The sequence below is a fragment of the Buceros rhinoceros genome, unplaced genomic scaffold (genome assembly GCF_000710305.1).
Source record: "Buceros rhinoceros silvestris isolate BGI_N320 unplaced genomic scaffold, ASM71030v1 scaffold28685, whole genome shotgun sequence".
Taxonomy (NCBI): Eukaryota; Metazoa; Chordata; class Aves; order Bucerotiformes; family Bucerotidae; genus Buceros; species Buceros rhinoceros.
In genome coordinates this window covers 1-384 of record NW_010413841.1, presented here as the reverse complement: position 1 = coordinate 384, position 384 = coordinate 1, and the positions used below count along the sequence as shown (strand labels likewise).

General features: G+C 59.9%; 1 protein-coding gene across 1 annotated transcript in view; it reads left to right on the top strand.

Moving 5' to 3' along the window:
- CBX4 (chromobox homolog 4) overlaps positions 1 to 372 on the top strand; it is a gene marked incomplete at both ends in the record, with an annotated part of 917 nt that extends 545 nt beyond the window's left edge. Inside the window, one exon of the mRNA XM_010136906.1 lies at positions 1 to 372. This exon is cut by the window's left edge and continues 34 nt beyond it. Coding sequence (XP_010135208.1) covers positions 1 to 372 — 372 coding nt within the window.
- Between the last annotated feature and the right edge of the window lie 12 nt (positions 373 to 384).

The window sequence follows — 384 nt, the reverse complement described above, 5'->3', positions numbered from 1 at the left end:
GCTGACAAGAACCTATCCAGCAGTACTGGGCCTCCCCCACGGGACAGAGTGACCAGCAACGGCCTCGGGGGCAAGATGAAGATTGTCAAGAACAAAAACAAGAATGGGCGCATTGTCATCGTCATGAGCAAGTACATGGAGAATGGGATGCAGGCGGTGAAGATCAAGTCTGGGGAGCCACCCCGGAAGCGGGCTGCGGAGGTGAGGACTCCTAAGAAGGGTGAGGAGGAGAAGCTGGAGGCTTGGAGGAAGCCAGGGGAGGAGAGGGTGGTGGGCAGCAACACCCTGAGCAAAGCAGAGGGCGAGGGCCAGCAGCCCTCGACGGAGCTCGAGGAAAGTGCCCAAAAGACTCTCCTGGCCAAGGAGCTGCCCCTTCCTCCGGTG